Below are 22,943 nucleotides of genomic sequence, written 5' to 3'. Positions count from 1 at the left end.
GCACTTTCTCTTGGTTCTCATCCCAACACTGTCTCCTTGGTAGTCTTTTATTTGCTATCGCATTATTCAGGCTCATTCGATGTGAGACGGTGCCCAAATTTCATACATTTGGTTCTGTGAATGTATTCAAAATTGTAAGACCAATGTGGCTTTATTGCGAGTGACTCCTTTCTCGCATTGCACGACCTGTGTTAAGCTGAGTTTTAGAGCGAGGAATTCGACTTATTATCTTGATATTTTCCACGGGCTAAAATGTAAATGGACGTGAATTGGAGCACCTAGTAACTTTTTCATGGAATACTGAACAGATTGTTTCTACCTGACTCACCACCAGGGATTTTATGGTCAATTTAAATCCAGCATCATAATATTGTAGTTATATTGATTTTACCTGGTAATGCCATCATTTCTGGGAGGGTCTTGCTTTGTTCGTTGAGAGACGTCTGATGACTTTCCCATACTGTTTCCGCAAGATTACGCTACTGCGCTCCCACTACTGTTCATACCACCAAATATCGACCCTTACGTTGTGAGGGTTCCGTAAATCATTGATGATCAGATTTCCACATTACAGTTGTTCTATGGAGACGTCACCTGGGTAGATTTGCTGAAACTAGTTTCTTCCAGGATGGAACCTACCATTGCAATGTGCTTCAAGAGGAATGCACATGATGTCTTTCCTTGCGTTTGATCTCTGAAGCAAAATGCAATTTGATACCTAAGAAATTCGAACCGTCACGAAGAGACTCAACATCACCGTGGTGTGACGGTTCGCGCACCTTGGCGACCCATTGGGCTATACCGGGGGTGTCCCTCAGACGCTCATAGAGTCTCATACCAGGTTGATCAATGGTTAGAGATCTGACGAACACAGTCTCCTGGTCCTCCAGGTTGGTGATTGGAACATGTGACGAATTGTTCCGTAGAAATGGCAATGCATTCGTATTTTCCGACAAACACAGCTGTCTTGCGGTTAGGCTTTCGAGCCTTTGGTTGAGGACCCAAATCATCCTCCTGTCTAGGTGTGGGCGCCCTGACAGTGTACAAGCCCACGTACAACCATGACACTTACAACTAACAATACTATCATGCCGCATCGGCCGTCACATGGTGCCATCAGCCGAGTCGCTTTACTCGCTGCGTACAGCAGAGCGGTTGACCGAGAACAAGCTACGGCTGACACCTCCCTTGTTTCTCTTTCACATACTTTTTCTTCCCCCTCTCCCCGCCCCATTAATAACTCTCCCCTTGTAAGCCTAGCACCTATGACTGACGACTCCGTCTTGCATCGGTTTTGCATGCATCATCTGCTCGTCACATGGTGCCGACATCTTCAGGAATCTCCAAATCGGTCCTCAAGCCTCGACACCCACTCTATCTGGCCGCGTTCAGTGTCCGCACTCTGAAGCAAGCAGGACAACAAGCTGCTCTTGCACTTACACTGAACTCGCTTGGCATTGATTTATGCTGTATCTCAGAAAGAAGAGTTAAAGATGCAAGCTCAGTGATTGAGCCAACTGCCCCTTTAGCCTCCATTCGCAGCCTGTTTCTATGCAGTACTAATTTCCGGAATAGCTGTGGTCGTCTGGTGTCCTGCAACGGCATACCGGCCACAAATTCAAATCGATCACATTACCACCAGTTACCGAATTCGCGGATCAATAACTAACTGCGGGCCATTTATGAACACATTTGTGGATTCCGACCACCGACTCGTCTGGACTCGCTTCTCTCAACGTTTTTCTGGACCGCAAAAGTCGCGGACAAATCGCTTGGCAACTGAAAGAATAGCAGATTCGAATGTTAGACCAATTTACCAGAATCTTCTTCTAGAGTCTCTTCCAAATGCTCCGCCATCGGATGTAAACTCTTACTGGGACGAGATTGCCACCTCTTTGCGTAGTGCTGGGAAATTTCGCCTGTGGCATAGCACCATCAAACGCACTCAAACACTCAAACCAAACGTTGCACTGCTTAAATCTCAGAGATGTATCAGCCGGTGCCGGGCATAACTGGATGCGACGAGGTGGCCACAGGTGACTTAGAATCCCGGACGGTGAACGTGGAACCACCTACGGCCTCGGAGGTTTATGATTTCATATGTATCTCAAGCGACACAGAGTCTCTAGTCCAGATGACATCCCACCCATACTGTTCAAAGATGAGGGTAAAGTTTCCAATCAGCGCTCGTCTGATCTGTTTGCTCGCATTTGGACAGAAGAGTCTGTCCCAGACAACTGGGGCTAGTCGATGGTAATGCCCATTTTCGAAAAAGAGGGGCATAGTGAGTGTGGTAACCACAAGGGTATCAGCTTGACCCAGGCCTTAACGAGACTGTTTACTTCACTAGTGCTTCGTTGCCCTATGGTGTCTCGTGAAACACTAATTCGAGAGCAGCAACCGGGGTTGCGCCGACCAAATATTCACCCTTCATCAAGTGCTAAAACAACACCATACGTATAAGCGACCTACAGTTCTAGCGTTCTCGGATTCCCAAAACGCATTCGACTCGTTTGACCTGTTTGTTCTTCTTGACACGCTTGTCCACCAAGGAATGCCCCGGAAGTTCGTGAACATAGTGAGCTTTTTGTATTCCCAGACGTCTGGACGCGTGAGAGTATACGGCGAGCTCTTCAGAAGCATCCGTACACAAAGTGGTGTCCGTCAGGGATGCCCACTTTCCCCATTCCTGTTTAATTTCGTGATCAATGAAATCATGAGACGAACGCTGAAGGGTCTCTAAAACGCCGGTGTTCAAATATCCTGTGAGGAAAAGCTTGTCGATCTGGAATATGCAGAGGACATCGTTCTCGTCTTTGAAGAGGAGGAGAAGGCGCAAGTTTTTTTGGATGAACTGACCAAAGTCCTTTGGTATGCAGTTTGCACTCACAAAGTGTAAGGTCATGCTTGTGGACTGAAAACGTTACTTAAAATCCAGGGAGAGGTACTAGAAGTGGTGGTGCGTTTTACGTATCTTGGAAGTTGTATTAGTTCTGATTGTAGTGTGATCTTCACTGCACCTAGCTGGAGACGCTGCAAAATGGGGCTGCCAAGCGATGTCAGTGGCGGTCTTGTTGTGAGCTTCAATCCAGATTACGTGAAAGAGGGTCTGGTGCTGTAGGCACCTCGGAACTATTGAGCAATAAGTCCTTCCTCTCGTCCACCTTTATTCCTTTCTTCACAATAAAGTGTTGGAGCGAATCGTGGTTGTACGGCAGTGAAGCATCGGTGTTGAACACTAATGTCATGCTGCCGGTGATGATCACGATGATGCAATTTGTAGCTTACTTAGGAGCTTGAGATAGCTCAGGCTTAAAGGCATGGAGCTACTGGTTGACATTCACTCCTGATATGGTCGTTGGTTTGTTCGCTGAGCTGGACAACTTGATTGCAAAGGTTACATCACCAATCACCAGCGAAGAAGCCAACGACCATCTACGCTACCTGAGCTGCCAACATTTTCTTGTATACACTCCCGGTACACTCCCGGTATACACTCCCCTGTCTAGGCTTGGGCAACCTGGCACTGTCCCAGCCCTCGTGCTTCCTTCGGGTGGCATGGCAGTTAGGCACCGAAAGGGTGCTACAGCNAGAGTGTCTGGAGCTGTAGGCACCTCGGAACTATTGAGCACTAAGTCCTTCCTCTCGTCCACCTTTATTCCTTTCTTCACAATAAAGTGTTGGAGCGAATCGTGGTTGTACGGCAGTGAAGCATCAGTGTTGAACACTAATGTCATGCTGCCGGTGATGATCACGATGATGCAATTTGTAGCTTACTTAGGAGCTTGAGATAGCTCAGGCCTAAAGGCATGGAGCTACTGGTTGACATTCACTCCTGATATGGTCGTTGGTTTGTTCGCTGAGCTGGACAACTTGATTGCAAAGGTTTCATCACCAATCACCAGCGAAGAAGCCAACGACCATCTACGCTACCTGAGCTGCCAACATTTTCTTGTATACACTCCCGGTACACTCCCGGTATACACTCCCCTGTCTAGGCTTGGGCCCCTGTCTAGGCTTGGGCAACCTGGCACTGTCCCAGCCCTCGTGCTTCCTTCGGGTGGCATGGCAGTTAGGCACCGAAAGGGTGCTACAGCTGAACACCCTTTCGGTGTCCACCCGGTATTCCGATTACTCCTGTAAAGGGTTGAGCAATCTTTGTCCCCCTGAGTCGCACGGCAGCTATGCTTCTAAGGAACAAGTATATTTTTTGCTGCACCAGGACGTGTAAATGTAGGTTAGGGCGAACTCTAATCTCAAGGAAAACAAATACTTGGACCACCAAAGGAACACCGAAAACTCCGTGGCGTGGTTTCATTAAATTGTGGTTTGAAAAGTGAGCTTAAAGAAAGAGCACAGACTGTTCTGGAAAAGAATAAAGGCCGATGTTCAGACGAGGGGGCTACCTACTTGGAAGCAGTTTCTGCTTTCGCAAAGACGTGGAGTAGTGCATGCTCTAAAGAATTGGCCATAAACAAGAAAATGTAATTTGGCAGTCTGCTTGGTCGTCTGTGGGATAAATGGCTACCTTATTTCTTCTGTCTAATAGATCAAGACAGGCTTTTCTTGAAGAGGGAGGGGAAGTCACCATGTAAGGCATGCGAGTAGTACCACAGCTTTGGGTAAACTAGTCTTAAAAGAAGATAAAGTAGGTCGAAGATTAAGTATCTTTGGAAAAGGAAGCCGGTTCTTCCACCGCCTACCAAACTTGGGTCCCCAAAAGGCTCAGCTTCCATTTTCACTGTCGTGGATAATTACCCCTTTAACTCCCATAGTATAAGTCGATATTTGCTTCACAATGGAATGGCTGTGATGTTCAGGGCGTTGCTTCTACACACTTTCAACTCCCAGATTACATGTGTGACGGAAAGTAGGATCGTATTGACTTCCCTTCGTTGGTCGCTAATCTGCAAGCCCTCGCATCTTTGGGATACAGTATCCGTGTCTCGAATTTATCGTTTCTGCCATGGCAAATGCTTTGCGGAATTGGTTATTCCATCCCACTGCCGCACTCGTTCATTCAACTGGCCACCTATGTCTCTGCATATTTTAATCAAGCTTCCCTCCCCCGTTACCGAATAGAGCTATTTTCCCTCATTTCGCTTTCAAAACGACTCGCCGTTTTTTTGTTCTCTTCCTGTGGTCCCGACTTCTTGTTATCCTCGAATTCCCAAGACTGTTCACTTGTCCATAACTCCATGGTTGTTCACCGACGTGCTTGGCTTACATGCCATTTTATTCATTAGGACACTGTATAAATATATGTATATATATATATATATATCGTTCAGCTGCAGCACCATTTTGGTGCCTAGCTGCCATGCCACACGAACGAGGCACGAGGGTTGGGATACTGTCAGGTTGCCGAAGCCTAGACAGGGGAAGTCGAGAGGCAGAGGTCAGGGGATACTATGTTCCGTTTCAGTGTCCATCATTCTTTACAACAGGCCCTCTGGCTGCTTCCCCCGTTCCCGGAAAATCACATTTATTGCGGTAAAAAAAGGATAACAGCGTTGGCTTTGTCAAACGGGGTCAAAGTACTGGGCATATTTCCATATTTAGGCAAGCCAATCGCTGGGGATCACTGAAGTGTTCACAAATTTCGAGGTCTGTCACTTGCTGTTTAACGAGAGTTAGGATGATGATTGTTGAGACTGAATGGGTCGCCTTCGTTCGAAACCAGCGGAATACACAAGTGATAGAAGAATTCTGACGAATGTTCGGAGATGATAGATGCAAGTTTACACATACTTCTTAAAAGAATTGAGTGAGGCGCTGTTCCATCCTGGAGACTTGCAACCAATAAAAGACTAATGCTTGCTGAACGGTAAGTTCGGGTTGGCGCGCTGCAAACGAACGTTTATACTGATTAAGCTGTGCGTCAATGAGGATCTGACCAAGGCAAAGCAAGAAAAAAAAAAGAACGAAAGAAAGGGTCAAAAGAGTCAAGGGCAATATACTCGGCTTTTTGGTGAATTAGGAGCTAGTTTTGGCTCAATCTACAGAGCCTTGCAGGCGTTTTATTGCGCAAGGAAAGGTGAAAGTCTATGTCTGTGTCGTCCGTCAATCCAGTGGCTTTCTAACCCCCCCCTTTCGGATTCGCCTTCCTGATTACATGTCTTACGTGAGTATGACGGCTTCTGTTCCATTTGGAATGACTGCATACTAAACCCCTATTGTCTTGATATATATCATTCCATAGCTAGCTGTTTGCAACGCCATTCGTAGCCTTATTCAAAAGTTATTTCTGAGTGGGATCAGTTATTTTCCTACCGTTTATTTCCCCTTTCTCCTATTATCACGTGCACTTGTGTTTCCGTCTATGCAGATTATAATGTTGGCTTGCCAGCCCAGCCATCTTGTTACCTTGCTTTTCCGCTTGCAAATGCATATGTTGAATGGACCTCTTCTGGCTCTGGCATTCCCTGTGCTGAATACTCGTCAGGTACGTTCAGCTGTTTCGTGTACAGCGCATCCTTAGAGAGGGACCACCTATGAGGTATGGCACCTTTTATTTCTCGTGGGGAAGGAGAGGTCTCTGCTCAAACGAAATCGAATTCACACCTGGTTTGCTAACCTGGATGGCTCTTAAGTCAGGAATTAAAGTTTCCAAAAAAAAATTGCTACTCTTGTGTTCGCACCCGTGTGGAAGGAAATTCCGCCACAACAAATAGTTAATGTGGTGTGATGCTTGGTGACCGAAACGCAAATCGTGATTGAGCGGAATCTGAATAGTTCGGACAGTTACTATGTTTTGTTTTCCAGGTTTTTGGGTTCAGTTTACGGGTCTTCGCCACTCGTTATCTCATCCTACTCAGATTCCTCTATTCGGTCATCCCCAGATTTCCCTGTAGCCCAGTAAGTACCATCACCACTGTAATCTCTAAATTGTTATTTTGACAATGGACAACCCCCCGAACCGAACTTAATTGATTCTTGGGTCCCATGTGCAGAAGAACTGCTTGTTTGATATTCAAAACTGCATGGAACATGCCGAAATCACTGGCAGCTCGGGTTAAAAGAGCATCTACGTGAGCCGGCTTGAAAGTAGGATAATTAACTCAGATTGCAGCACGATCACGCAGAATTGCTGCACAATCTAGTGTTACTGAATGGATCACACATGCATGGAGCTTTTAAACATGTTCAAGGGCACAACATTCTACTGTACGATTTATCGGTGCGCTTGCATTTATTCAAAATGTCATGTCATCACCTCAGTTATCCAAAAACATCCCAGGAAAGAAGCTGACACTGAAGCAGTGCGCGTAACCTCCTCAAAATTACTGGGGCGGATAACCTTCTTGGAAGTGCTAAACGGGACGGTAATCTCTTCTAAATGTCTACTTGGCTGCGTGTTCAGTCTAAGTGGATGATGTGTGATTTCATCGCATTTGGTATTCTTTAAAAAAACCGGAAAAGACCGAAACTGTACTTGTTCTGTAATTATTGATAACGATGAAAGAGAATATCCAACCCTTACTGAATATTGTTGTTTTACCCACCTTTGGGGTAGCCAGAGATCTGTGACACGAGACACACAGTTCATTTGTGTATGTCAGGGGAGCAGCTTCACTCATTTCCAGCAACAACGCTGCAAACCTTGATATGACATTATCTTTACGGTCTAGGAATGCCCACTGGTGGTTGCGTCGCTTTCGGGATCCATAAGATGGCTGTAGTCTCCGAATTTTCGTAAACCCTGTGTGTTTGGACACCGAGTTTGGCATATGTGAAGATAAGTCCCCACTTACAAACTAAGATGATGTTAAAACCACCTTACTTTGTAACTACATGTTTATCTGTAGCTTTCTCGCTTATTGTCTGCAATACCTTTACATTAGTTAATCAGTTTCCTGTCGTATACCTTCAGTGAATTGACTGGCCTGCATCTCACTTCTGACGTACGCGAGCGTCTCCTTTCTCGGTTCTCACCAATGAACCTAAGCCAGTACACCTTATTTGACAGGTGATTTATCATTAAGCAGCCCAGCTCATCAATAATAATATTAATTAATAATCATCGTTCAGCTGTCGCACCCTTTCGGTGTCCAGCTGCCATGCTACCCGAAGGAAGCACATGGGATGAGATATTGTCAGGTTGCTCGAGCCTAGACAAGAGTCAGTAGGTTAACGTGCTAACTGCTGAGCTACTTAGCCCTCTAGCACGTCAATGCCTTATAGCGTTTGTGTTGGCTCGAACAGTAAGCCAACCACCGTTGAGCCAAGTCTCCGAAATACCATCCATCAACGCAGCACAGAAGCCATGGCATCGTACCGTGGGATCAGCTCTCAAGCCAACCATTTAGCACCGGGAATGCGCACTTAAGGTGACCGAGCAACAATTTCGGTTCGAAAATCCTGATTCGTCATAACCAGATAGAAAGCAATCGGCATATCAAGCATTACTGATTACTACAATTTCGGTCTTTGTTGTGGAATAATATGGCCAATTTGCGAAAAATTTCCGTTTATTTTTGGGTTGGATATTTTGCACCGCAGTCTAAAAATATATGGATCCAGAATCAAGTGACCCCCTTAGGGAGCGAGCGCATCGGAAGGAAGATTGCTGTCCGATAACGCCTTCATTTAGTCATTGAGTGTTTGTCACGACAAAATGGTGCATCTAGGGAGGAAGATTCATTGCCAGAGGCTTTCGGTACACGCTGAGAATGAGGAGAATATAATCGTATATTTTGGAATCCTATTGAAACCAGCCTTCGACAACCCCTCAGTGTCCTAAAACACGACAGAAGCTTCAAAAGGCGTACCAAAGACTCCTACGTCTGATTTCCGGAGAGTAAGACAAGTGTATCGTAAAAGCGGAAGGAGGAAACGTTATAGCGTTTTCAGTCTTTGCCTTTAATGGTTTGGATGGGTTCCGCCAACAATGGATGCGGCTTGCGCACGTTACCAAATTCAGCCGACGAGCTTTCAGCAAGATGGCTTATTATTGTTCCGGTTCTATGGAAAAACAAGAGGAAGCTGAATACGAGTTATTTCGGGGAAATGGCACGTAACTTCTTTTGTCCTTAGGAGCTGACTCTGATCTTTACAATGTAGTTGAGGTTTGATGTGGCTTACCATAATGTCCGCCGCGGGTCAAAGTCGAAAACAGCCCTCAAATTAAGAAAAAGCAGAATAATATCAGATACCGACCCTTGTTTCCACAGTAGAGTATACCACTCTGGTGACCCTGCTCACTCAAAAAATTTAAAGTGGTTTGCCCGGCAGTTTTCCATCAGTGCTTTACGATACCGTGTTATGGTGCCAACATACGTGCTGACGTCAGTTCTAAAACAAAATGACCGGTAAAGTTGGTGAGCGTCACCTTTCCGCTGTTCACTGGAATGCTGTGGATAGGTCTGTTGTAAGACATACTCGGATCAATTGCTCAAAGAGTCGTTTGTCGAATCAATTATGTTCGTTGGTACAATGCTATCCACCTCAAAATGTTTTGAAGTACACATGATTGCAATACTTTCACCGCGATCGCATAAGGTTCCATTCATTGTCATCATCACTCACAGTCACACTAGTACTTCACCACCACATTCACAGATCAGTGTCACTGGAAGATGGAATTTCAGTTGATTCCGGGGTTTTTGTCATCTAAGCGGATAAGTGAGGACCGAAACCTGTAAACCTCTGGAAAAACTGTCTCGCTACGACTGAGTTACTGCCCAGCTGTACGTAGTAACATTCTCGTTGCAAACGTGATTGGCGATTTCTTGTGATTGCCTATGGCTTGCCGTAGTAGATCACAATACGTCATTGTTGTTTGCAAAAAACATTGTTGTCAGGCTTGTCTATACTTTTATAGTATCCTCAGTGTCACCCCTTGTTTTCATTTCAGCTACCTTTCGAATGGACCGTGTATTTCATCCAGCATTTGTTATTGCTTTTAATCCCTGTTCTAATGTTGGATCAGACCAGTGAGTTTCCCGATCATTTTTGGTTCCCCTATTGTATGTCTGTATGGTTGATGCACTCAGAAGCTACTGTGTGAGTTCTGTACTTGCTACGGCGCTGTTGCTCGTGTTTACTGTGTCAAAAGTGCCAGTCTTCTAAAATATTGCCGTTCGTGTTACGTCGCAAGTTTGTTTGGTTTATAAGTCAAGTAAAAGAAAGGTTCACCTTTTTTTATTCACTTCATCAAACCAGTAAGAATGTATTTTGTGGGTTGTCAGTGGATATCGAACGGTACAAACACCGTGTGACCGTGTTACAAACAACAACGGAAAGCAAATTTGATCCAGCCTAAACTGCACATTTCCAGCTACTTAGGTGTGCCTTGTTTACGTTTCGGAAGGAGTTTACGTTTCAGACCGAACCCAAAAGTCACGTCAACAACCCGGGCCACCGGGGTTGATCGGTTGATCTTGTCCTCACTGTCAACTAAAGAAATGTATTGTGGGCGACTGGGCCGCGGCAAACAGGAAACCTGAGTCAAACACTTGAACATGCATTAAAGTTCACAGACATGGGTCGTGCATTTGAAACGGTTAGACTCAGGTGTTCTGTGTGCCACGCTCTAGTGAGTTCACCCTATTAGGTAGCACGGAATCAGTCAGTCAACACTAGTAACTTTGGTTCTCTATCTGATACGCGAAAATATGACCGTGCATCGTACCTTTGCTCACCGTCACCTCATTCTTGTAAGTTTTGAATTTTTAATCAAGCAACTGCAATGCATTGTTGTGTGTTCGACGGAGCCTAAAGGCCTATCTCTAAACAGGATTCCTTCACTCAACTGATGACTCCATCCGTCCTATCACTAGGTTTTTCTGTTTTTGTATGATTTCAACTTTTGTCTCGTGTAGTGCTGCAGCGTTAGCCCGGTTACATGCCGTGATGTGCCACTGCGGTACTTACTGAGGTACTTGCTGTGCCTCATTGCCCTCATTGTTGGGAACCTCCATGCTCTGCTGAGTACTGTAAGCTAACGCAACATACTGACCTTGAAATATAGATAGATGGCTGTATCTCCGCACCCGTTGACTTGTGAGACTCTCGTCGTACGACTGAGAATGTCACAAGTATTACTTTCCTAAGTTTTACGTTCTTTGTGCTTCTCAGCTCTTAGTGTTACTGTTCGGTTCCTTTTAAAGGGTTGGAGTAGGTACACTGCCATTGCAGTCGTTTGTTCTAGTACAGGAGCAATTTCGCAAGCTTATCTGTCCTCTCTGTGTCAAATTGCGACGCATACCCATTGGCGTTTAATTTTTCATTCCCCTCGCTTTTCGCCCCATTCTTTTGTTTTTCCGTATCAGCTGTATACTCTGTGGAACCACTAGATGATGTGTCCTGGTCAGTGCTAGCTCTCAGCCTTCAGATCCTGTATCACTTTTTGATTCTTCAACCGATTGCATTGGTAAGTGGACACAGGGATAGAGTGTATTTCATTACTAATATCTTGAAAACCATATAACTGAGGTGATTTTTCATTGTAAGATGTTTAAAATGGCTAATCGAACTGCCATCCTTATCCGTTGACGTCTGCGGTTGCACGAATGCACCAAGAATGCAGTTGTAACATCACTTACTACGACCACTTCTCCCCTGATTTGCAACACACTGTAGGGTGGTGTAGTTGTTAGCATCTTTAAGCGGCAAATTTCAAATTTCTTTGAAGTAGTGTAGTTCTAGTTGACTAACTCTGAATACTACATGGTAATCGTAATTCAAAGTAGTTGGGATACTAACTCTTGGACCAGAAAATATTACGGCATTATTTTCACCAAGTTATAAGACGATTTTTGTAAGTACGCATGGTGAATTGAAGAGTACAGAACTTGTATCAGAACTTTACATTTTACAGATGTGAAGCCCATGTCAAACGGTGCGGTAGAGTTATTTAGGTTATTTAAAATCGTTTGTGTTTGGGAAAGATCTGAAACAAGGGGAACAATATCGTCTGCATACTAAATGTCTGTGAGTGAACGTCCCGGGAGCACTTCGACTCCCGAGGTTTCAGTGGCAGGTAGAGGAATTTCAATTAGCATATCAATAACAAAGTTGAAGAGGAAAGGGAAAAGAGGACCACCACTGGACGTGATGAACTCAGGCGAGAGCTTCCTGTATACTCGTACGCGCCCATAGGAGTTCGCATACCGTGCTCCCATAAGGGACAGAAATTTGGAAGGGACACCTTTGATCGCCAGACACTGCCGAAGTTGCTAACGATAGACAGGGTCAAAGCAGCTTTGAAGTGCAGAAAAACGTCTAACGTTGGACTTCTGAAGGAGTGACGCTGTTCGAGAATTTGTCTCAAGGTAAGCGTATGGTCGATGCATCCTCGACCAGGGCGAAACCCTGCTTGATTCTCAAGAATCTCCTGATAATCCATCAACCTACGCAAAGCAAACTAATGCCAGAGACGCCTTTGATCGCCAGATGTGGAAGCTCTGTCTTTAAGCCACAAACTATTATTAGTCGGACTGTAGTGGTGACGTAGACATTAGAGGTTGTCAATCATCTTCTTAACCTCCGTGATTCAGGCGCCAATTCATTCTGTCCCCGTTCCGGTGGGACTAGTTTAGTTGCCTGAAAAGATCGGTTTCTTCACCTCGATTTGTTTGTCTGCAAACATGGTGTTTTCGGTTTGGCTCCGTCAACTTAATTGTGATCAAAGAAATGAGAGATTTTTTTGCGGAAGAAAAATTACCGTTGTCGGTCGTTGGAATGAAGTAGTCGTGCCGTTCAGTCACCTTTGTCAATGGAAACATTTGGTGAACCATCATTCGGGACAAAATGCAGCTTGGTTCCCCAGATTTGGACCCCCTGGACGCTATGTCAACCCGCTGAGGATATTATGAGATCATCCTTGGGAATACGGTTGCACGGTTGATATATTACCCTCGTTTTAGCTATTTCAAGTCCAGTTGCTTCGTTAAATTGAATCAATGAAAGCCCTGCTGAATTTACACTGTTGATTGGAAGCTAATGCCAGCATTATACTCAGTTTCATATGGTTATTCAATACCTCCAGCCGATAATTAATGATATTCTCCCTGTTCTTATCCGTTATCTTCATAGTTCGTTTCATTAACGTCCTCCCTTTCCGGACCGGTTGATCGGATTAAATGAAGTCGCATATAGCCGTTATGGAAGCTTTTTCATCTCCTAGACTTTGGTTATCTATGAGAGTTGTCTGTAATTCTTTAGGTTTCTGGGGGCCTGATGTTTGACCTCATAGTCGTTTGTTGCTGCATTAATAAATGCTGATAATGGTGACGCTGCCCAGTGTTTTTTAAGGTGACTCTGAGCAGATAACGTCAAAGATATCGGGCATAGCACCACTATAAGCCTGTTGTTTCACTTCTGAACGACTTAATTAACAAGGTAAATTATTGGTCGACGCAGCGTGTCACGTGATGGAGACAGACTAATTTCATCGCAAGGTCGCTAGATAATAGTGTTGTATTCTGGCTGTCAGGTCGCTCCATTGGATTGGTACAGGCGATAAATAGGACACCCTGTAGATAACCTGAAATGACCGGTTCGGGTCGATCCCGTGGTCACTGTTGATTAAATGTGCGCCAAGAATCACGTAAACTAAATGACGCCGTGTTTGGTGTTTGACTTGTAGGAGGACGTCTCTTTTGACACAAAAATAAAATACTGTTGGTGGTCGAAATTCTAGCGCCCAGTGCCTTCATACTGTCGCTCACATCCAGATGTTCGTGCTGTTGCTTCCCCTCCAGGTTCTGATTAAGCGCTCGGAGATATAAGCACCTCAGAACGCTTGTGATCCCACCCTCGTCCACCGTTGTATCTTCTTTTAACTTTAAATGTAATTAAACTCTGTGGTTGTCAGGCTGTGTAGCATCAATGTCAGTACTTATGTCACTGTCTCCAATGGCGATGATGTTCATGCACGCCTATTTTAATGGCATTCTCTCTAAACAAGACGGAGCTTCATCGATTATACGAAGTCGCCCTTCTGTGTGGTCAGTCCCAGTGCAGAAAGACGCGGATTCACCCCCCCCCCCCTATAGAATGACTCTCGGTCAAATGATCCCTGCATTCTTGTTACGGATTTTCTGTTATATTCCACTGTATGAGGCGAGAAGGATTGGAAGTATAGGAAAAGTCGCCTATGAATGTTCTGAAATGACCGTTTCAAAGGGTGCACGCCGTTTCGTACCCCATTTCCAAAATGTAGCTGATGAACGGAAGATCATTTACGCTAGCTAACTCTACCAAGGAGGTTAGAAAACATGGTGTATCGGTTGGAAACGAGTTTGACTGGATAGAATCAAACGCATCGACCATGATGCACTGATGCTTATTGTTTTACATATCATTTGACATTAATTTGCGGTACCTGACCGAAAGAGATCACGAAGAGTTTGGGTGTTGTTGGTGTTGTGCGACTTCCAGGATGGGGTCCCCGTGACCCTGTCTGTGCTTGGCTGGAGACGTTGCAAGAAATGGCGGCTAATCGATGTCAGTGGCGTTCGTGCTGTCAGTTTCTTTCCAGATTGTCTGATTGAGCGGTGTAGGCACGTCAGTATGCTTGACATAGGCCAGCAGTAGGTCCCCTCCCTCACCCACTCTTTTTCTCTTCTCTTCACTTTGAGGCTTTTAATACAATTTGCCAACACTGATGTTGCTGTCATTGATGATGATGATGACCTGACCGATCCGTTGTGAGTCTTTCTCCTCCGTTAAGCTTCGGTTCTCCTTGTAGGGATCACGAGTACAATTAACGTAATCCCTACTTAAGCCATTCATGGAAATGGATTGTGCTGGACTACTGATCCATTGCTACCCGTAGGGAATGGTACATCCTTAACTGGTCTCAACACATTGTATTGTGGACATGTTTATCACCTTTAGGTCTCGGGGTTAGAATGATTTCAGGTTCAAGTCCTCAATTGGCTATATCTGATTTTATCCCTTCTGTAGAATACTTCGACGCATTCAGGAAAGCCCACTTAAGTGACGCGCAAAATCACAAGCAAGAAATTGTGGATTCTTGAGATTCTTCAAAAGATGCGGTACTGCATGTGCAAAATACGTAATGAAAACCTCAAATTATGGGGGTTTCCTACAAAACTCAAATTATGGGGGTTGTCGTCTAAACTGTCGCACAAAGTAGTGCAGGTCCGAAGAAAGCCCGCAGAAGATGACAACTCGATCTTGGTTTGCAACACACGCCTGGGTGCAACACGTGGTAACGCAAAATGGCCAAAAAAACGCGCGTAAGGGATGGTCGACCAAATTGGTTCGACAAGTCAAGTAATGACGAAGACCAAGGACTACAGCACTGATATACTCAGCAGCGGAGGCAGAGTCAATTGATGGCCGACAAGTTTTGGCGCCGCTGGCTGAGAGAATACCTTCCACTGCTTCAATCTCGGCATAAATGGACGACTCTTCGAAGGAACATAAGAGTGAATGATCTGGTATTGATACTTGGAGAGCAACACACGCGCGGTACCTGGTCGAAAGGACTTGTAACAGCCACTATACTTGGATCGGATGGGTGTGTCAGGTCGGTCGTGCTCAAGACTCCCAGAGATATACGGAAGAAGGAGTGGGTGAGACATAGGAGCTCGGTCACCGTAGGGGACGTGAAAGACTGTGGGAGGTGACTGTGGCTAGAGTCCATCGTGCCATTTTTGCCTCTCACAGTCGCTAGTGTCCAGTGCCGAGTGAGGGTAGTTTAGGAAAGCCAAGCTGACTTTGGTGGGGCGGTCTACTTCCTTTCCCCCGGTCAAACTCTTCCCTTGTCTTCTGCTGTTTACTGCGTCTACCTCATAGACTCGATGTGCATTTGTAATTTCTCATGAACTTTTAACCCTTGACTTGTCGAACCAATTTGGTCGGCGATACTTTACGCCCGCTTTTCGACCATTTTGCGTTACTACGTGTTGCACCCAGGCGTGTGTCGCAAACTAAGATCGATTTGCCATCTCCGGGCTTTCTTCGGACCTGCACTACTTTGTGCAACAGTTTAGACGATAACCCCCATAATTTGAGGTTTGTACCCCTTTTGTTACGTATTTCTTTTGTTAACTGGTCCTCAACTACCCGCAAATGGTGCTTTACCCGTGACCGTAATTACTGTTTTATGTTTGGATGTGATGCTATCTATAAAGAGTGACGGGGAAACCCATGCACAGCGGTCTTATCCTCTTTGGCAATCATCTTATTTGCGCATCTCGCTAATGTCTTGATTATTCAACCCGCATCCTCCGGGGTGGCCTGGAATCACTTTGGTTTGCCTGCCGAATGTTGGCTTCCCAGTTGGAGGTTATTTTGGCTATCGGGGTGTTTTCTTGCCTAACCATATCACTTGTATTTTGCAAATAGTGAGGATATTCATATCCTTGTACAGTTTCTCGATCCTGGAAGCTGCACAACTGTTTCCTTCTTATTCGGAGTTATCGGTGGTAAGAATCCTCTTGAGGTCCACCTCAGCAGATAGTTTGCTGGGGGAAGTGATATTATGCAATCGTGGCTTGGTTCTTGTTATCCTTCAGGATGCGGACGAGGATTTCCCGTTTCAAGCTTGCAGGCTCTTAGCTTCGTTTTGGACTCAAGTGAAAGTTTCTGGTCTTTGTTCCTAGGGCTGCTCCACTAGGTGGTTTTTAACATGATCAAACTGTTTTTCTTTTTAAAAAAAGTTCTGCTATTTTGCAGCTTTCCGGGAATATAATTAGATCCATTGATGAATGCGATGCCACAAAAGTATCTCTATCTCTCCAAGAGTGGCTAGAAAGAAGCGTTGGCTGTTGTTCGGCGTATTTATTCGAGGATTTTAAGGATCACATTGTTTCTAAGAATGCAAATAGTGAAAGCAAGTTGACATGTTTTTTTTCGACAGAGTCTAATCGATGATCAACTTCTGAAAAACAGTTCCAACACCACCTCGAAATGGATCAGCTGATAAGTTGCGAAACTACTGGCTTTTCAGTTCCTCCCGTCTAGGTTGGGACAACCGAAAGCGTGTCATAACAGAAGGATTCTTCTATCTAATTCCAGTTCAAGTGATGTCGCTAAGTTTGCGTGTTATGTCAGGCACCCAAGTAGGGAACGAGACTCATATCTGCTTTTCAGTTGCAGCAGGTGCTCCACTTCAAGGGTAGGCCGGTCAGAATCGTGGACACAAAAGTATGCAATAGATCTGGTTTCGATTAACATGGGGACAACTTTCCAACTAGCCGGGTTTTTTGATTGGACCAAACTAGGTACAGGTGACCGAGGCATGTCTATATTCGGTCAAATAGCTCAACCTGGCTATCCAAGCAGAACGGCTTCATGGTTATTGGGTACTGAACGACCTGCTTTCAGTGTATCCATGCACATAGCTCGTCGAATAACCATTTCACTTTCAATTTTTTTTTGAAAATTGAATTATTCCGCCAAAGGAATATTTCAACCGATCTAACTGATTCTTTAGAATCCGTCTAATCCCCATAATCGCTTGACCTTAGAGCCTGATGACTCCTTTTTTGCGACGGCGCATTTATTCATCCAAGGATCCGTCATCTAGAACGCTTGAATGCAAATACACTTGTCCAGAACTCGCCTAAGAAAAAAATTGCCGAGAACAAAAATTCATGACAGGCTCACGGGAACACCAGAAAAGGCCTAATATTTGGCTAATCAAAAATATATAAATAAAATTTTCCGACGAATACATCCATTTGCATATCAACTGGGTTTTCATGGAAGACTTTTTTAGCATTCTTCAACTGAATACGCCGTTGCAACAACCTTGTGAGTGATTTCCTTTGTAAAATCGCCCGTGTGGACACTACTTGGTGCTGAATCAGAGTTTGCTCTCAAGCTGCTCAAGCAGTGAATTAGTATCTGTTGAACCTCAACATTCTCAGGAGGACTAAACCTGGAGCTTTTATATCTAGGAGCGCCCGTTCGCGGTATACTACCTAACGGAGCAGAGAAACTGCATGGCTAGCTTCTTTAATCGGTTTAGGGAAACATAAACTGGATTGCGATTTCTGTTGAATCTAGAAAGCAACAAACTCATGCGCCTACGGGACTCTGAAGCTACACAAAGCTCAAATGCTGTCCGACCAATGGCTGGTTATGCTATCTGTCCGACTTGGCAACTTGCTAAGGTTGAATTACGTTGTTGCTGCGCTGGTTACATCAGTACCTGTGTAGCGAAAACTGGTCGGATCAGCAGTGCATGAAGCAATTTATCGTCTGATAGAAGTCCATATGTTTGAGCCCTATTTTTCCCCCGCTGTTTCCAGACAAACTGAGTTGTCATGTGCTATCTAATTTTTGCGGATTTTTCTTAGTTGTTTCGAATCTGAAACACTGTTCACTATTGCGCATCCGGTTTTGCTCAATGTGCGGCACTTTTGTGACTCATATAAGCTTTTCGGGATTCCCCAACTCACCACTATCATATACATTCCACATTTGACACAGTCTAGGATACTGGTCGGGTCTCAGGCTTGTTGTATGAGAGTTCGCGGTGGTCACTTTCGTGTAGTCGCTTATCGCAAGCCTTTTGATTTGTAGTATAACACGGACAGCTGTGATTGCACTTTTTAATCGAGCAACCCGTTCCCCACGTGACGAGCCATCCGGTTGTCAATGGAAACAACAAATATCGGGTGAAGCCCTAACTTTATACTGTCTCTACGGAGTGCGTACCGGGAATACCCCCCACTCACGAAAATTTATGTGATCCCAACTGACCGAGTTGGCAGATAATTTTCCAAGGAGACTGCAGAGGTACACTGTTTACACTCAGAAGTGTCTGGTGTTGCTGAGGTTGCTAGAGTTACAATGCCGTTCACAAAGACATTTCTGCTGGAAGTTCGCGTTGTTGACCACGGAAGACACCCGTTTCTTATTCCGGGACCCGTCCAGTTAAGCATTTCGCCCTACGTTCAGTGTCGGGTAATCATGATATGCCAGTTGAATAGGAAATCTGGTTAATGTAGTCTAACTGTAATGTGCTGACTCACCAGCCGTTTCCCCTCAAGGAGGATGTCTCAGTACAAACGACGGCGTGTGGCCGCAACTAATCTACACTACCGAACACAGTCGTGATATAACGAGTCTCAGTCGTGCGCAACTAGTTCGGGATAATTTTCCGGCCAACCGGTTAGAATGTTTCTCTTTAAGCAACCGTGTCGGGTTATCCGATGATCCTCGTTGATTGAGATGTCCGGTGGAGGAGCAATGTGTTTTCCTGCCTTCAGGTTACCAGCCCGCATATTTTGCACAGTGCTCAAGCTTTCACTCATTTTTACTGAAATCAATAGTGAACTTGCTTTCACATGACCATATGGTGATTGTCTATTTTACTTGACCTAGATCCTATTTGGGTTATCTTGTCTTCGCTGACCAATGCTTACTACGTGGATCGCCTATACATGTGCTTTGCTGTACATAAGCCAAGCTGTACTCCTCGCATGCACGGTTTTAAGATCTGGTTAGACCTGTTTAATTTAGTGCGGAAAAGGTGAATTACCCTGACCGTATGATTATTTCACACCTAGCTTTCACATGTTGTCGACCAGCTGCAAAGGAGTGATGCTTTGCTTTCGTCACGTTCACAGTACTTAACCTAGTTTTTTATGTTCAGAAGGTGGGGGTTGGTTACTAGGTGTTTTGATTGATTGGTGGTGAGCATCTTCTATGCCCCATATTGCAGTTGGGAGACAACTATCTCATAAAGTCCTGCGTAGTCCCAATCATAGAAATATTGGAGGCAGATGAATGATTGATACAACCCTGTGCAGTCAGGATGCAACAATTATTGGACACTTCATATTCACCCCCTTAACGCCGATGAGTCCCATAAAGGACGGGCGAATATTCACCGCTTGACTGATTATGACCGGATGAAGCTTCCTGAAGATTTTTCATTCTGCTTTCTACTCTGCCATCTTGGCGATTCGGCAACTGATCTTATGGTGAGATTCCAAAAGCCCATAAGTTGTGTTCTGTTGATGCGATCAGCGACCATCTGTCACCTGTGGGCTATCTTATCATACCGTCACTTTCCAGGTAGTCATCATTTTTTTATCTGATCGGAACTCTTTTAATTCAGATCATATGATTTACTGCGACTTCTGTCGACAGTGTCTATTGCAGCCACAACGCATGGGACATTGGTCATCTTCTAATATTTGGTCTGGTCGTTGGTTTGTTCACTGAGCTGGGCAATTTAATAGCAAACGTTTCATCACCAACCCAGATGACATCATCCGTGCGTTGTTAGGGAGCATAGTGGTGCGTAGTGATGGGTTGGTTGTTGTGCGTTGAGTAATGTTGCGCGTGTGTTAATATACGCGCGGCTAGCCGGGACTGAACTTTGATCACGGTTGGTTGTTCGGTCGGGCGGTTCTGTTATCCTGTGTCCTGGTTCATTGATGCCCACGTAACCTCTGGGCTTGTCATTCCCGGCCTTCATACTCTGGTCGATGCTGGAGTGACATCTGTTATTAAACCTCCCGAGTTCCAGCTTGTGACCTCTACTGATCTGACTTCAAAGCGTTCCTTGTTTTGTAGTTTGTGAATCCGGTACTCGCTTCTTGGGTATTCCATTTGAGGTGTTGGTCCTTTGCACGTAGTGGTGCGTAAATTGGATCCAGCTCAATGCATCGGTTGATCGAATCCGGCGTGGAGTACCATGCTTCCAGAAATTTCCTTCCTTACCTCGTGTCTCCGTGTGCCAAAATTTTCGCACTTTCCAGATTGAATTTGTGGCCTTCATGGTGATCGTGTATGGATATTATGGATAGACGTTCGTATCTGCTGACGGGTGAATTGTGTCCCCTTATTCGTGCGCGTAATTCCCTCTCGGTTTGTCCGACAGAATTTGTTCCAGTCATTGCAGTTAATTTGGTATATCACAAAGGAAACCACTCACAAGGTTGTTGAAAACTCTTCGACAACGCACTGATGATGTCACCTCGATTGGTGATGAAATGTTTGCAATCGAATAGCCCAGCTCAGCGAACAAACCAACGACCATCTCACGTTACATTGGCTATCAACATTTTCCTCCATATTATTTCGTCTGTCCTTGTCATGCCACTCCTTTTATGACTGCTGCAACTGGCTGCAGTTGGGTATTGACAAACGTCACCCTTTCATTGAACGATCATCACATCTCTCCGTCGCGTCACTGACAACAGAACTGCTTGTCACTTGATTGACCATCGTATACAGCTGACCAAAGGCGCACATGTCTTGCGACCAGCCTTGTATCAAATTTGAGCATCAGCAAGCATGGTACTGTTAACTAGCTATGACTTGGTGTTGACTAACTGAAGCGCTAGTAGTGTGTGTCCCTGTCGGACGATACCCAAATACGGCGCAGTCAGAGTTGGTTAGACACCTTATTGCTGCGCCGTGAGCGAAGATAATTGTGTTTTGTAATGTACTACTCATAAGGTTGCCCAAAATCCGTCGACAGCCCAGGACTGGTTTCGTCTTTCTTGGGGCTCATCAGGTAGGCACAGTTCTACTCGAACACTCATTTGCAAACCAAATTAGTTTGCAAATGAGTGTATATTCGTTAATTTCGTGCAATCTGGTTTCAAGTAGAACCTAAGGTTAACGGAAACTCGGAGACCGCGCTTACTTGATGAACCCCAAGAAGGCCGAAACCGGTCGTGGGCTGTCGACGGATTTTCAGCAACCTTATGAGTAGTACATTACAAAGATATACATGTATCGCGATATCTCGAATATCGTAGCGACTGAAACATCAGGCGGCCTGGTGCAGCACATTCAGCTGCCTTAGAACATCACAAACGAGAGATTCAGCTGGTTTCCAGGTGAGTCTCTCAAAAAAATTAGTTTGCAAATGAGTGTATATTCGATAGTTGTTTTCCCAACCACGTATCGCTGTAGCTCAGGCAAAGGGCTCCTAAATTAGTGAATATGGGAGAATTCTAGCTGACATGTGCTTCGGACCCCGAAGTATGCATTTGCATACAGCCAATCAACTTTTAGGATATTCAGGTTTTCTGTTGTGTTGTGTATCCTTGGTACACCAAATTTCAGCGAATCCACAAGTTTACTCTCCGCCCGCGTTTTATTTTCCAATTTTCCTTTATCCAGTCCACTGCCACGAGATCTCCAGCTAGAACAGTAGCGATTTCTCCAAATTCCTTATTTTTATCAAATTATCTAATTACACACCACTGGGAGTTGAGCACCTTAGGTGGCCACGCTCAATTCATGGTAACTTATATTGAGAGGTAGTGTGCCTTGTTATTATTTGAGGAGGACATCATACTACTAATGTCTTCAAGGAAGAGTTTTGGAAAAATCTTTTTTCATACTGAACAGAAACGAATCTGTTATAATATGAACCCAAATGACCGTGCGAACAATGTCTGCGAAGACCATTCTTCTCTGGGTTCTCACACGACCTTACCGCATCTAACTTTCGGGACACATCGATTGAACGTGATTCCACTGGACGCATTTCAGAGGACGGGCGGCCCTATAGTCAGACATCCCTTGGAAATAAAATGCACAACAACCAAGCTAAAGTCAAAGTGGCCACTGTGATTTCTGACTGTTGAAATAATATGCAAACTTGGTGGAGGTGGGGATACGGTGCGGTTAGAAAGTTCAATGGGGTTATTTTTCGGAGGAAGAAGGCAAGTTTAGAGATATCGGTCTGATAATGGAGTTCAACAACTTAGACAGGGTGACTGAGGAAGCAGAGACTGATGAACTGATTAAATGCTTGAAGTAGGAGCCCAGCTAACAGAAGTTTGGGTGAACATTTTCCATGATATTAAGGGCAAAATATGAAAGGGTATGTTATCTACCGATGGTAATAAGGAGAGCACAGACCATCGATATGAGATGTGCACATCAGAAAGAGTGTTCATTCTGTGGATCATGTTCGAAGAGTATAAGATAGTTGAGAAAACAGGGTTGTCTAAAATTGGGCGGATTCGAGGACGTTTGTGAACAAC

The 22,943-nt window shown here is 44.8% G+C and overlaps 2 protein-coding genes across 2 annotated transcripts in view; one reads left to right on the top strand and one right to left on the bottom strand.

The window, feature by feature from the left end:
- Positions 1-22,943, top strand: part of T265_13520 (hypothetical protein) — a gene marked incomplete at both ends in the record, with an annotated part of 38,219 nt that overhangs the window by 13,066 nt on the left and 2,210 nt on the right. Inside the window, one exon of the mRNA XM_009169287.1 lies at positions 6,329-6,445. Within this exon, the coding sequence (XP_009167551.1) occupies positions 6,329-6,445 (117 nt within the window). The remainder of the gene's footprint in view (positions 1-6,328; positions 6,446-22,943) is intronic.
- The window catches only part of T265_04492 (hypothetical protein), a gene marked incomplete at both ends in the record, with an annotated part of 30,388 nt that continues 13,199 nt past the window's right edge, over positions 5,755-22,943 (bottom strand). The window contains 2 exons of the mRNA XM_009169247.1: positions 5,755-5,892; positions 8,910-8,964. Of these exons, the coding sequence (XP_009167511.1) occupies positions 5,755-5,892; positions 8,910-8,964 (193 nt within the window). The remainder of the gene's footprint in view (positions 5,893-8,909; positions 8,965-22,943) is intronic.

The sequence above is a fragment of the Opisthorchis viverrini genome (genome assembly GCF_000715545.1).
Source record: "Opisthorchis viverrini unplaced genomic scaffold opera_v5_74, whole genome shotgun sequence".
Taxonomy (NCBI): Eukaryota; Metazoa; Platyhelminthes; class Trematoda; order Opisthorchiida; family Opisthorchiidae; genus Opisthorchis; species Opisthorchis viverrini.
This window is presented reverse-complemented; position numbering and strand designations above follow the sequence as displayed.